Here is a 12,381-nt window from a genome sequence, read left to right as displayed (position 1 = left end):
TCCGGAAGCGCGACGAGGCGAGCGGCGGGGTTGCCAGGGAAACCGAACCGCTGGTTCCCGTCCGGTTGCTGCTGCGTAGAGGCGTTGCGTGTCGGGTGGCCAGGCTCCCTTTCGGGGGCGGTCTCGCTTCGGGTGTGACTGGGGGTATTCAGTCAGGGTCGTTCTCTGGCCGGGCCAGGGCCCGTGGAGAAGTGTGGGGCGGGAGGAAGGGAGCAGATTTCCCGGGGCTGGAGCTGGCGAGCGGAGGGGAGCGTTTGGTACAGGGGCGTCTGCGGTTCTTTGAAAAACTAGATTTTAATATGCTCGGCACTCAGCTGCCAAAATTGGATGGGCCTCATGCGAGGACCCCAAAACCCAACAAGAGGGGGAGGGGGTCTGGCCCTTGGCATTGTAAACACTCACTCAGCGGTCCCTCCAGGCCTTTACCCCAGGGGTTGCCTCTTGGCGTCGGAAGGCATCTAATGAAGATCCTGGGCTTCTCTCCCCAGATGGTTGATTCTGGGATAGGTTGAGGATGCAGGGGTTTCACAGCTGTAGCGTTCCCCAGATCCCCTTTTGCTCTGCATTAGAGGTAAGACATCCCTGAATAGAATTGGATCTACTTATATGTAGTAGCAAAAGTTACTTTTACGAGGTCATAATACGGGGTAGTAGAAGGTGCATGAGTTTTGCAATTAGAAAGATCTGAGTTCAGATTCATTATGATATGATGATAAAAGAACACTGACTATGGAATTGGACTGCTTACCTTTGTTCTGGGCTTCCCAAGTGGCTCAGTGGTTAAGAATCCTCCTGCAACACAGGAGATGCAGGAGACATCCGTTCGATCCCTGTGTCGGAAGATTCCCTGGAGAAGGGAATGGCAACCTACTCCTGGTATTCTTGCCTGGCGAATCCCATGGAAAGAGGAGCCTGGTGGGCTACAGTCCATAGAGTTGCAAGGACTCGGACACTGCAAAAAGTCAGACTTGACTGGAGCAACTAAGCATGCACGCGTGCACCTTTATTCTACCACTTATTAGCTGTGACCCACATTTCTTTCTGTGATTCAGTTTCCCCATCTGTAGAATGGGGATAATAGTACTTAACTCATAGGGTTGCAGAGAGAATTAAGTGAGTTAACTTATGTAAAGTACTTAGACCCTTGGCAGCAGTAAACCTTCAAACAATGCTATCTGTCATTACTGTTGTTAAATTCCAGCAGCCACCACTTACTAGCTTAATGACCTTGGGCAGTTTTCCCTTTAAAAAAAGAATTAGTTTTCTTACTTTTGCAAGTCAATTGTGAGAAATAAAATATGTAAAGCACATGTTAGATCAACAAATGTTCATTTATCAGCCTTAAAATAATAAGGTGACTTTCTGGCAACAAACTCCTAGGCCCTATTGAGGTTTTTTACCTTGCACCGTGAATGTCTCCTGCCCTTTAACCTTATTAGACTAAGCAATGCCAGTGGACACTATTAGGTATCATGGTTGATCAAAGGGACAGATAAAGAAAAATAAAAAGAAATATAGGAAGAAGAGATAAAGGGAATCTATATGACCTACGTTATTACTTGAGTCAGCAACTGTTCTTTTGGGTTTTGTCAACCAGCCTTCATATAGTCCAAAAATGTCCTATATAGGCCAGATGGACCAAGATGTAGGTTTTTGGTGCATTTATGTTAGTTCTGAAGAAATTCAAACACTGCTTTTCTATAGTTTTTTAATGTTTGTACGCAGTTGGTTCTAGTCTCTGCTTTCTAGGTTGCAATGATGGACAGGAGCCACAGTGCATTTTATTAGCTTTGGTTCTTTTCTTTAGTAGTGTCTTTAGTCCTTTCCTCTCTCATTTCAGCTGTAGCCATGTCCCTGAAAAACCCTCTAGGGCTCTCTTTGATCCAGTGACTATCCCTCTGTTTTCCCAGCTCCCCCTAGATTCCTCATCATTGTCCATTGTACAGAGTTTGATCATTCTGATCACATGTGTCTTTTGGTAGCTCCAGGAATGTTCCCACACACAAGCAACCAATCACTTTTCTTCTTGTCAGGAGAAGACATCCTTGGGAATTATTGCGAAAAGGAAGGATCTGGGGCTGGGCTTAGGCCAGTCCCCTTGCCTTGCCCTTCCCTCGGTTGATGTTCTGGGCAAGATGTACATGTCTGGCCGGATTGGAGTTTTCATCTCAGCTCTCAGCATCATTGTCATGTTGGGCTGCCTCTTCCTCCTGAAGACAGTAGTGGCTCTTGGGTCCGAGGCATCCAGGGTGACTGTAGGAGAGCGCGGTGAGTTACCCTTTGGGACCCCTGACTAAGAGTAACTGAAAATGACTAGAGGAGAAATCACCCCTGGCCTCCCCCAAGAGTGAGGGTCCTCATTTGGGGAGATGATGGTCTCCTCTGTACAACGGACCTGGATGGATTGATTCTGGCAGCAGCCAGGATAGGTCTTCCTGGCTTTCTCTGTCCTCTCTGGACAAGGAGATAGTACTTCCAGTCTGGCTTACTAGAGGTTCTGGGTTTGCCCAACCTTTCTCTCTCTCTGCAGAATGGCTGGTCCTTGAGTGGTGCTGGGTGCATGTTAGTGGATGGTGGGGGTGTGGGAGGAAGGGAAAGTGGCTGTAGAAATATTTTAGATAAGAATTTGGGAAAGGCTAAAAGTCCCTGAAGTGCATTTGGCTTCCATTCCCCATTTATTGAGGCCTTATCAGTTACCCCCAACTCAGGTGATACCTTTTGCAGTGAAAGAAGGAAAATAGCCTTCCGATAAGAACCTGTGCCAAGAGCCATGCCAGGGGAATGAATTCTGTCTGGCTGGGCAGATGCGCCGCGGTGCATGCTGTGGTTGGCTCCCCTGAGGAGGCATCCCTAAGGATGTCTCGAGAGGCAAAATCCATGTCTCCTTTCTGATCTTGCCTCTGGGCTACATAGACCCAACCAGCTTCCTGTCTTCAAGGTTGGCTCTTGGAATCTAGCTTACCTAGAGCACCTCTTCCCTGCCGTCACCCCTTTTTTTTTGGTGGGGGAGCTGTCTCTTCTCCTTTAATCACTAGAGGCCCCAGTTCTTTGCTTTCTGTCAGGAAAGAATAGACCGTTGATTATTTGTGCTTCTTTTACTTTGAACTTAGGGTTCTTGTGAAGGCTGACCTGCCAGCCAAATCTCCCCATGTAGCAGGCCCTTTCCCTGTGCCCCGTGGGATCGTCTGCACCTGGCTTTGGCAGCTCCCTTGGGCAGCGTGCCCATAAAAGAGAATAGAGGGTTGTACTCCTTGCCAGGACTCTTGAGGCCCCTGTCTGGAACCAGGGCTGGGCGTCTGTCTCCCACGGGTCACTCCCTGGCAGCTTGTCGGGCCTGGTACAGTCTTGCCCATGTTTGAAGGTGATGACTGAATTGTAGGAGCTGAGGGTGAGGCTGGCAGTCCAGCCGGGCACCTCTGTGAGCTGCTCTGGGCCCTGGCCAGCCCAGTTGGGGCTGCTTTTCTCCTGGGAGCTCAGGAGAACAGTGATCTCTCTGCGGATCTCCCGGAGCCCACTGGCTGTGTGGGGTTCCTCGTCTGGTGGGAAGTGATATTGGCCTCGGGGTTATTAGTTAACTGCTTTTCTACAGTTCTAGTCCTGGAGCAGGGCTGGCCCACTCACCCAGTGGGACTCGTTGCTACACCCAATGACCGGCACTGGGAGCTCTTTCTGGGCTGTGAACAACTTCTGCTTTCATTAAGTCCTGATTCGCCAGAGGCTTCCTGGGCTATCTGTTTGGTAAGGTAGGGGCACATCAGGGTGCCTGAGGGTCCAGGCTGAACCCTGGACCTGCTCTCCTGAGGCAGTTAGGGTTTGAACATGGGTAAGAAGCCTGGCTCCTCTGTGGCCTCTTTTTATCATCCTTAAAATGGAGGTAAGCGTATTTATCTCTTATCAGGGCTTCCCTGATGGCTCAGCAGGTAAGAATCTGTCTGCAAAGCAGGAGACACAGGAGATCCCTGGGTTTGATCCTTGGGTCAGGAAGATCCCATGGAGAAGGAAATGGCAACCTGCTGCAGTATTCTTCTCTGGAGAAACCCATAGAAAGAGGGGCCTGGGGGGCTCCAAAGAGTTGCAACGACTCGGAAATGAACCATCGACTAAACACATGCATGCAAGGACATTTATTTCATAGAGTGATAAGGCAGTGTCCTTTCTCACTGCTGTAACAGAATACCGCAGACTGGGTGGCTTATAAACTACAGACGTTTATTTCTCACAATTCTGGAAATGGGGACATCCGAGATCAAGGTGCCAGAAGACTGAGTGTCTGGTGAGGGCTTGCTTCCTGGTTTGTAGACTGCTCTCTTTTTGCTGTGACCGTATGTGACAGAAGGCCAACAAGGGCTACTTGCCCTTATGAGGGCTCCAGTCTCTTGACCTAATCACTTCCCAAAGACCCCACTTCCAAATACTCTCACTTTGGGTATTTGGTTTCAACATAAGAATTTTCGGAGAGTACAAGTATTCAGTCTATCCCATGTAGTTGATGCTGATGCCAAGTTGCTTCAGTCGTGTCCAACTCTGTGCGACCCTGTAGACGGCAGCCCACCAGGCTCCCCCGTCCCTGGGATTCTTCAGGCAAGAACAGTGGAGGAGGTTGCCATTTTCTTCTCTAATGCATGAAAGTGAAAAGTGAAAGTGAAGTTGCTCAGTCGTGTCTGACTCTTCGTGACCCCATGGACTGCAGCCTACCAGGCTCTTCCATCCATGGGATTTTCCAGGCAAGAGTACTGGAGTGGGTTGCCATTGCCTTCTCCAATCATGTAGTTGAGAAGAAATGTATATAAAAAGCTTGTACAAAACCTGCCAAATAATGCCCAGCAGCTTATAGTGTTATGCCCAGCACCTTGGTGATCAGATTCCCTCCCACCTCTCTGATGTCTGGCAGATGTCACTTGTTTGCTTATAAATAGATTCAGTACACATTGAGTCGGTCTATACTATCTGGCATTTGGGCATCCAGGGGTGAGCAGGGCATTCACGGCCCTTGGTCTTGTGGAGCTCAGCCCCTGATGTGAGACACAGGAAATAGTTATAAGTGGACAATAATAAGCACCAGTCACGGTGAGTGCTATGAAAGGAAAGAAAAGCGAGGGGAAGAGGAGGTATCATTTTAAGTTGGAGAACGAGAAGCAGCAGCTGGCTGTTGGGTGCAATGCTAGGAAGAGGGAACTGCCGGGGCAAGGCCTGTGGGGTGGGGCTGGGCTTGCTTTTTTCAGGAGGTGAAAGGTCAGTGTGGTTGGAGAGGAGGGATGGGGAAGGAGGGTGGTTCCAGTTCGGGTCTAGGCTTTCCGGGAACCTCCAGGGCCTCTGTCTAAGGCTTTATTGTAAGTGCAACAGGAGGCCTTTAAAGCAGGAGAGACCTGGTTGGGTTTTCATTTTAAAAAGACCTTTCTGCTGGTGTGTGAAGAATGGCTGAGGAAAATGTAGAAGGTGGTAGGCCAGTTGAGAGGCCACTGTGGCAGGCTGGGCAGGGGGTGACCATGGCTCAGACCATGGAAAAGTGACAGTGCAGACCTGGAAAAGTGGCAGACTCGAAGTACTTTTTTGGGGGAAAAAATTTTATTTACTCTTTTTGGCTGTGCTGGGTCTTCGTTGCTGCGTATGGGCTTTCTCTAGCTGCGGCAAGGGGGAACCACTCTCTAGTTTTGGCGCTCGGGCTTCTTTTGTTGTGGAGCACCAGCTCATGGCAAGCAGGCTTCAGTAGTTGCAGCAGAGGGGCCCAGCAGTTGCGGCTCATGGGCTTAGTTGCCCCAGGGCATGTGAGATCTTCCTGGACCAGGGATTGAACCCGGGTCCACTGTATTGGCAGGCAGATTCCCCTGGACCACCAGGGAGGTCCTTGAAATACTCCTGAAGATGGAGCTGACAGGCCTGGTTAGCAGATGTGGGTGATGAGGAAGAGGAAGTGTCAAGAAGGATGCTGAGTGTCTGGCTGGTGCCTTGGGGTGATGGCCGTACTCTTTACTGAGAAGGGGACAACTTTGGGAGGAGAAGGTTTTAGAGTGAAGATCCAGATAATGGCCTTAATGTTGTCCTTTTTGGCTCCCTTAATGTTGTCCCAGAGGCTTCCCTGGTAGCTCAGAGGGTAAAGAATCTGCCTGCAATGTGGGAGACCCAGGTTCAATGCCTGGGTTGGGAAGACCCCCTGGAAAAGAGAATGGCAGACCTTTCCAATATTCTTGCCTGGAGAATTCCATGGACAGAGGAGCCTGGTGGACTATAGTATGTGGGGTCACCAAGATTTGGACACGACTGAGCCAGTCTGTCTGTCTGTTTTGGGTCCCTTATTGCCCCCCTCCCACTGCGTGAAGGTTGGCCCCTCCTGATCCCCCCTGAGCCTGTTTTGCTTATTAGGATATATGCATCACGTCCTTTTGTGTGGATCAGGGGCGTGGGCTCCATGGGTGTTTGGGTCCCCCTTTCCTGAAACCTCCACGCTGTTTGTACAGCTGAGAGAGAGAACACAGCAGGTCCAAGGTTAACATTCCCAGAAAGGCCTGCTCACAAGATTGGCCTTGGCTGACTTCTGGGAATTTAGATTTTTGAGAGAGTTCGTGCCACCCTAACTGTTAAGAGAGGTATGGGCTCGGCAGAGAGTGCCGTGTGACCAGCCCCCAGGAAAACTTGAGTCTGCAGTGGGTTCCCTGGGAGAACGCCACTTCACAGGCGTTGTCACAGCTTCATGCCAGAGGAATGAAGCCCATCCTGTGCGACTCTCCTGGAGAGGCTCCTGGAAGCTTGCCCCGGCTTGCTCTGGACTTTGCGTCGTGCGCCTCTTCCCGTTGGTGGTTTTGCTTTGTATTTTTGTGCTGTTGTAAATCATGGCCGTGTGTACACCTGTATGCTGAGTCCCGGTGAATCACCAAAACTAGGACTGGTCTCGGGGGCTCCAGGCACACGCTAGTTTATTTGTAAGTTTTCCTAACCCCTAAAGCTGTCTACTGCTTGGTCTTTTGGCAGAACTGAGCTGAGTCCTAGTGCTCGTTGATTTGTTTTTAGGTGATCCTTGCGGAGTGTAGGGGATTGTAATGATGTGGGTTAAAGGGCACTGGACCGAGTGTCAAAGCTGGGGGTTTGGGGCCCAGTTCTGGGACCATTGACTTAAGGCCGGTCTCTCCCCCTTCTGGAAGTCTGTCTGTCTATTTACATGAGAAGAAAGGAGTAGGTTTGAGGACTCAGGGCCCTTTTTGGCTTAAGAAGTTTTGACATGTCACTTTCCTGCCAGCAGCTGGCATCTTTCCCTAGTGGAAGGTTGGAGCTAGGGCAGCAGTGGAGATTCAGTGAGTGAGTGTTTCTGGGCTTCAGCTTTCTATTCTGCCTTTCTGGTGATAGCTTGGGATCTTGGGATTGGGCGTATCCAGAAGCTAGATTGACCATCCCTGTTCTGGCTGTCATTTGTATTTCTCACCCTGATTCCTGCTAAGATAACTGAGGTGACTGGAAACCGTGTGATAGGAGGAACTGAGCTCAGCTAGCCTGGCAAAGCTGAGACAGTGAAAGGCAGAGGATGTCTACAGAGGTGACACAAGCTGTGACCTTACCAGGTGTCTGGGGATAGGTAAAGGGCCAATGGAGAGAAACAGACTTCAGTTGAGTGTAAAGAAAGACTTTCTTATCTTTAAGGCTGTCTAGCTTAAATATAAAGATGGCTGGCTGTAGTCGGGCTTGGAGGTAGTAAGGCTCCCTTAATTCCAGCTCTTCAAGCTGAGGATGGGGGATTGTTTGGCAGGGATTCAGGCATCAGATAGGGTGTTGGACTGGGTGGCCCTACTGGGCACTGGTCCGAAGGGATATATTCTGAGCCTCAGGGCTTCAGCCTATCCTCTAAGCGTCCCTTTGTTGCTTCTGATAGTTGATAAATCCCCAGGGAACTCAAGGAAGTCTGGCCTGGGAGACAGTAGAGCTTTGGTGTCTATGCCTGGTCCTGCGGACGAAAGCAGTGGTAGCCCGGTGCTCCTGGCGTTGGTTACTTCAGAGTCATGAGTGTGCGCTCAGTTGCTAAGTCATGTCCGACTATTTGTGACCCCATGGACTGTAGCCTCCCAGGCTCCTCTGTCCGTGGGATTCTCCAGGCAAGAATACTGGAGTGGGTTGCCATTTCCTCCTCCAGGGATCTTCCTGGCCCAGGGATCGAACCCGCATCTCCTCTGTCTCCTGCATTGGCAGGCAGGTTCTTTACCCCTGGGCCACCTGGGAAGCTACTTCAGAGTCAGGCCCAGCAAAATGGTGAAATCTGGGAAATTTGAGACTCTAGGCTTCCACTCTCTAGGGTACAAGGTATAATTTGGTGAGACGTTTATGTTGCTGTTTTTTTTCTCTTTTGGGGAGATTGTTTTTATGCTCAGTCTTCTCAGCCTTGGGGATAAAAGGCTTTGTTCCTTGTCAGAAGGATTTTGGTGTTTGTCAAACAGGTGGGGAGGTGTGGGGAGAGACATGTGGTGATGAACAGTGATCATATTTTCTGAATAAAAAAATCAAGACACATAGTTGTAATACGGACTGAAATGGCATGAAGTAGGGGCTATTTAGAACATCTAAGGATATTAGGTTACTATACCTTGGATTGTTCAGCTGTACGAGGTTTCCCAGATGGCTCAGTGGCAAAGAATCTGCCTGCTAATGCAGGAGATGCAGCAGACTGGAGTTTGATCTCTGGCTGGGGAAGATCCCCTGGAGGAGGAAATGGCAACCTGCTCCAGTATTCTTGCCTGGAGAATATCATGGACAGAGAAGCCTGGAGGGCTGCGGTCCATAGGGTTGCAAAGAGTCAGACACGACTGAGCGACTGAGCCTGTGCACATGTTTAGCTGCACGCATTCTCTCGGAGTCCAGCATGTGCTTTTTCCATCATGTCAGGCTTCCCGGAGCCAGCTGTGTCCAATCGTATGTATATGTTCTTTCTCAGAGGCACTGGGCCAGTCCTGTCTTGGTTTTCTACAAAGCCTTGAATGGCCTGTATTTCCCCTCCATTTAAAAAACTTGAACACCGAGAGGAGTGAGTCACGGTAAGTGGGTGTGGTTTGGATGTGACTTCTTGGGTGTGCCTGCCCTGTGGACCTGGCCCGTTGCCCACCTGTCTTAGGGATGGTGTAGTAGAAAGAGTGCTTCACTACAGACTGAGAGGCTGAGTTTCGTCCTGCTTTGCTGCTGACTCACTCTGCGGTTCTGGGCCAACAGCTTCTCTTCTTGGAGTTTCATTGTCTGTCTAGGGGCTATGAACATGTCCCTTGAAGGGCATGGCAACCACTCCAGTATTCTTGCCTAGAGAATCCCATGGACAGAGGAGCCCAGCGGGCTGCAGTCCATGGGGTCCCAAAGAGTCAGACATGACTGAAGCAGCTGAGCATGCATGCATGCACACGCGCTGCTTGCGTCCTACTTGCTGGTGTCTTGTCGGTCAAAGCGTCACCCAGCCAAGCCCAGAGACAATGGGAAGGGGGCTACCCGTGGGCATGAGTTCAGCAGCCAGCAGTGCTGGTGTCAACCACAGTAAGCACGGAGGGAGGACGAATATGGGGGTGGCAACTGGTGAGTTTGTCACAATGTGTTAGACCTCAGCCGTGCTTTTCAAACTGAATCTGGGTATCAGCTTCGTATTTTGTGGCCAGCATTAAAAAAAAGAAGAAATAGAATGAGAAGTATCAGCATTGAATATACATGAATGCACATAAATATACACACTTTAAGCATGAATATTTATGAAATACACACAGGACACAATGGAAAATATGTCGCTTTCCATTACATTTTTGTTTGTACATTTTGTGCTGGAGTCCCGATGAAAATAACTGGCAACACTGGGCTGGGGTACCTCTGAGCCCCAGTGTTCTGTTTCTGTGGCAGAGTCTGGCGGTGAATGTCCGGCTGACCCCCTTCCGTGTGAAGAGCTGTGTGACGGGGACACATCCTGTCCCCAGGGACATAAGTGCTGCAGCACCGGTTGTGGCCATGCCTGCTTCGGAGACATTAAGGGAGGTATGTCAGCTCTTTGGGGAAGAAATCCTTGAGTGCTCCTGGGCTCCCAGAGCTGGTTAGGGAGGGAGCCATCTGTGGTCTTCTCTTTCTGTTTGTGGGAGGAAGTCAGAATCCTTATCCTTCCAGTCCTCATACCCCGCCCCCCTCCAAGCCAAGGCAACCCTTCTCCTGGATCAAGGGGCCCATGTTGGCATTGAAGGAACTAGAGGAAGGCCATGGCAGGGGGTGGAGAGTAGGAAGCCCAAGCACTGGGGGAGAGGGTAGTGGTGTGGGAGCCCTGCTTCTGCACCCCACCCAGGCCCACCCCAAACCCACAGTGATACCAAGTCCTGAAGTGAAAAAAGAAAAAAGTGAGTGTTTGTTGCTCAGTCGTATTTGACTCTGCGACCCCAGACTGTATCCTCCATCCATCAGGCTCCTCCATCCATGAAAATCTCTAGGCAAGAGTGCTGGAGTGGGTATCCATTCCCTTCTCCAGGGGAGCTTTCCCAACCCAACAAATAGGGACACTATTTGGAAATCATTAATCCAGATGCTCTCTTAGGGCCCTGCGGGGGCTCAGATCCTCTAGCTTCAAGGTGTCCCAGCCAGATGTTTGATTAAGATCTAGTCAGAATCAGGGATGGATTCATCTGAGCCTCTGTGTCTAAGTCCCAGATGGGATCCCACGTGGGGTCACTGGAACTTAACCGTCCTGGCTGTATACCTTTGCCTGTTTATCCCCCAGGGTGGGGCGGTGACTGTCCAAAAGTCTTAGTGGGCCTGTGCATTGTCAACTGCATGGTCGATGAGAACTGCCAACCTGGGGAAAAGTGCTGCAAGTCAGGCTGTGGCCGCTTCTGTGTCCCACCCAGTCCCATCACCCCAGCGGGCCCCGAACCCCGCCTGGACCATTAGGTCTGACTCTGAATTAGGTGAGTACAGTCCCTCGTTGTCAATAATAACGGTATTCCCTGCTATGTACAAAACGCTGACTTAGATGCTGGGTGGGAACTCCAGAAGGGCAAGGCAGTATTCACCCTGGAGAGTCTAGTTAGATTCTGTTTCACAGGTCAGGACCCTGTATGGGCCGTATGGGCATACAGGTGATCAGAGTAAGTGTGGTTCCTTGGGAGGGTCCTTCTAGAAGTAGGATTTGATCTGAGCCCTGAAGGCTAGGCTAGATGTGACGCAGCGAGGAGAGCACAGAGAACAAGCTGGGCGGGTGGCCTGGTGACCACAGACACAGAGGGTGGATTGCATATGACACGTTTGGGAAACTGGGATGGGGGTGATACAAGAGTGGGTAAGGGACCAGACAGGCTGTCTTTTCAAAGGGAGATATAAGGTTGGTCACTGCGTGATAAAGACTCTTCCATGCCAGCTTAGCCCGGATTGCCTGAAAAGCACGTAGCCATTTAAGGCCTGTGAGAGCAATCTTTGCCTAACTTCTCCAGTGTAGAAGGGGAAACAAACATGCTGGGGAGCTGGAGCCAGGAGGGTGCAATTATGACCTGATGTTTCTTCTTGCAGAGGCCCGGTGCCCTCGTTGATCTGATGTGTCCTGAACATCAAGGGGGCTTGTCCTGGCAGCCAGGAGAGGCTCTTGTCCTGGGGCTTGTGACACCCCTGGGCACTGTCACAGCCCTCGCCACTGTTTCTGTTCCGATGGCTGCCTTGACTGTGGGAAACCCGACCCTGGGCCTGGGCAGTGGGTGTGTGGCACTTCTTTTCCCCAGTAAAGGCTGGTGCTGACCTTCTTGTCTGTGCTTTTTGAGGGCTAAGTTGAGGAAAGAGAGCAAAGGGGTCTGAGTGTGCCTGTGGGATTCTGGGATTGACTTCTTTAGGAGGGATAAGCGATCTATTCTGAGAACACCAAAAAATGGATGCTGCTTGCGTGCGGCCAAAGGGGAGATGGGTGGATGCCAAACCCAGGGTGACTTGCCATAGACATGTGTCTCAGCTCCAGGAGAGGGACAGTCAGGCCTCTTTTTGGACTTGCTGACTTTTCTTTGGCTGGAGAATGAGGGTTGGGGTGGAACTGGGGTGAGTGGCTAGTTTTTTGAGTCACTTGGATGATGCCACCATGGTCCACCTTGCTTGGGTGCCAGCCCTTGGCTTCAAGACAAGTGTTTTGTCCCCTCCAGGAAACTTTGCTATAGGACGGGATGTCTTTAGGCTCTTTGGACCAAGATAATTAAAAAAAAAAAAAAAATTATATATATATATATATATATTTTATGGATCAGATTCTATATCTTGGAGATCTTTTATGCCATCACATGCATTCTTCTAATAGAGCTCCATAAAAATAACTGGGGTTCCCTGGTGGCTCAGATGGTAAAGAATCTGCCCGCAGTACCTGGAGACCCAGGTTCAATCCCTGGGTCAGAAAGATCCCCAGGAGAAAGGAATGGCCAC

General features: G+C 50.3%; 1 protein-coding gene across 1 annotated transcript; it reads left to right on the top strand.

Moving 5' to 3' along the window:
• Positions 1-17: 17 nt before the first annotated feature.
• WFDC3 (WAP four-disulfide core domain 3) lies at positions 18-11,699 on the top strand. Its single transcript, XM_061127375.1, has 6 exons — positions 18-132; positions 489-571; positions 2,034-2,268; positions 9,850-9,981; positions 10,709-10,895; positions 11,494-11,699. The coding sequence occupies exons 2-5, from the start codon at positions 515-517 to the stop codon at positions 10,876-10,878; spliced, it is 594 nt and encodes a 197-aa protein (XP_060983358.1). The 5' UTR covers positions 18-132; positions 489-514; the 3' UTR covers positions 10,879-10,895; positions 11,494-11,699.
• Positions 11,700-12,381: the final 682 nt, after the last annotated feature.

Source organism: Dama dama, chromosome 23 (genome assembly GCF_033118175.1).
Source record: "Dama dama isolate Ldn47 chromosome 23, ASM3311817v1, whole genome shotgun sequence".
Lineage (NCBI taxonomy): Eukaryota > Metazoa > Chordata > Mammalia > Artiodactyla > Cervidae > Dama > Dama dama.
The sequence above is the reverse complement of the archived record's forward strand: the minus strand, read 5'-3'. Positions and strand labels throughout refer to the sequence as shown.